The sequence below is a fragment of the Octopus bimaculoides genome, chromosome 7 (genome assembly GCF_001194135.2).
Source record: "Octopus bimaculoides isolate UCB-OBI-ISO-001 chromosome 7, ASM119413v2, whole genome shotgun sequence".
Lineage (NCBI taxonomy): Eukaryota > Metazoa > Mollusca > Cephalopoda > Octopoda > Octopodidae > Octopus > Octopus bimaculoides.
The window spans coordinates 44,558,176-44,558,912 of record NC_068987.1 but is presented as its reverse complement, the minus strand read 5'-3'; the positions used below and the strand labels follow the sequence as shown (position 1 = coordinate 44,558,912).

At 40.2% G+C, this 737-nt stretch overlaps 1 protein-coding gene across 2 annotated transcripts in view; it reads left to right on the top strand.

The window, feature by feature from the left end:
• LOC106868631 (nucleolar protein 11) overlaps window positions 1–737 on the top strand; it is a 57,974-nt gene that overhangs the window by 25,792 nt on the left and 31,445 nt on the right. For both annotated transcript variants that reach the window (XM_014913984.2, XM_014913994.2), the window contains exon 5: window positions 65–209. In XM_014913984.2, the coding sequence (XP_014769470.1) occupies window positions 65–209 (145 nt within the window). The remainder of the gene's footprint in view (window positions 1–64; window positions 210–737) is intronic.

Here is a 737-nt window from a genome sequence, read left to right as displayed (position 1 = left end):
CTCCCCTCTCTAATGTATGGATACTTCTATAAAAATATCATCAGCCATTCTTTTCATTCCACAGCAGTGGACCATATGGACTTACCAATATTCTTTGGAAAATAGCACGTGGCATTCCAACTCAGTAATGCTTCCAGACACAGAAGGCAGTTTACTCACCTGTTGCTGTAGTGTTAATACACAAAATAGAGTGACTTTTTACACTTTCTGTAAGTAAACACTTTTGTAGAATATATTGATGCTACCAAGGAATGCTTATTTGAGTGGTAAGAAGCTTGCTTCTCAACCACATGGTTCTGGGTTCAGTCCCACTGCATGGCACCTTGGGCAAGTGCCTTCTACTATAGCCTCAGGTCAACCAAAGTCTTCTGATAGTGGAAACTGAAAAAAGCCTGTCGTGTGTGTGTCTGTATTTGTCCTCCCACCATCACTTGACAACTGATGTTGGTGTATTTACATCCCTGTAACTTAGCAGTTCGGCCAAAGAGACTGACAGAATAAGTACTAGGCTTACAAAGAATAAGTCCTGGGGTCGATTTCATTGACTAAAAACTCTTTAAGGCGGTGCTCCAGCATGGCCGTAGTCAAATGATTAAAACAAATAAAAGAATATACAGTGGTGCCCTGATGTTTGCAGGGGCTACATTCCTAGAGCGCCTGCGAATAGTGAAAAACAGCAAATATTGGACGTGGTCCATAAAAATGCCTATAAATGTCAAAATATGTTTATATATATA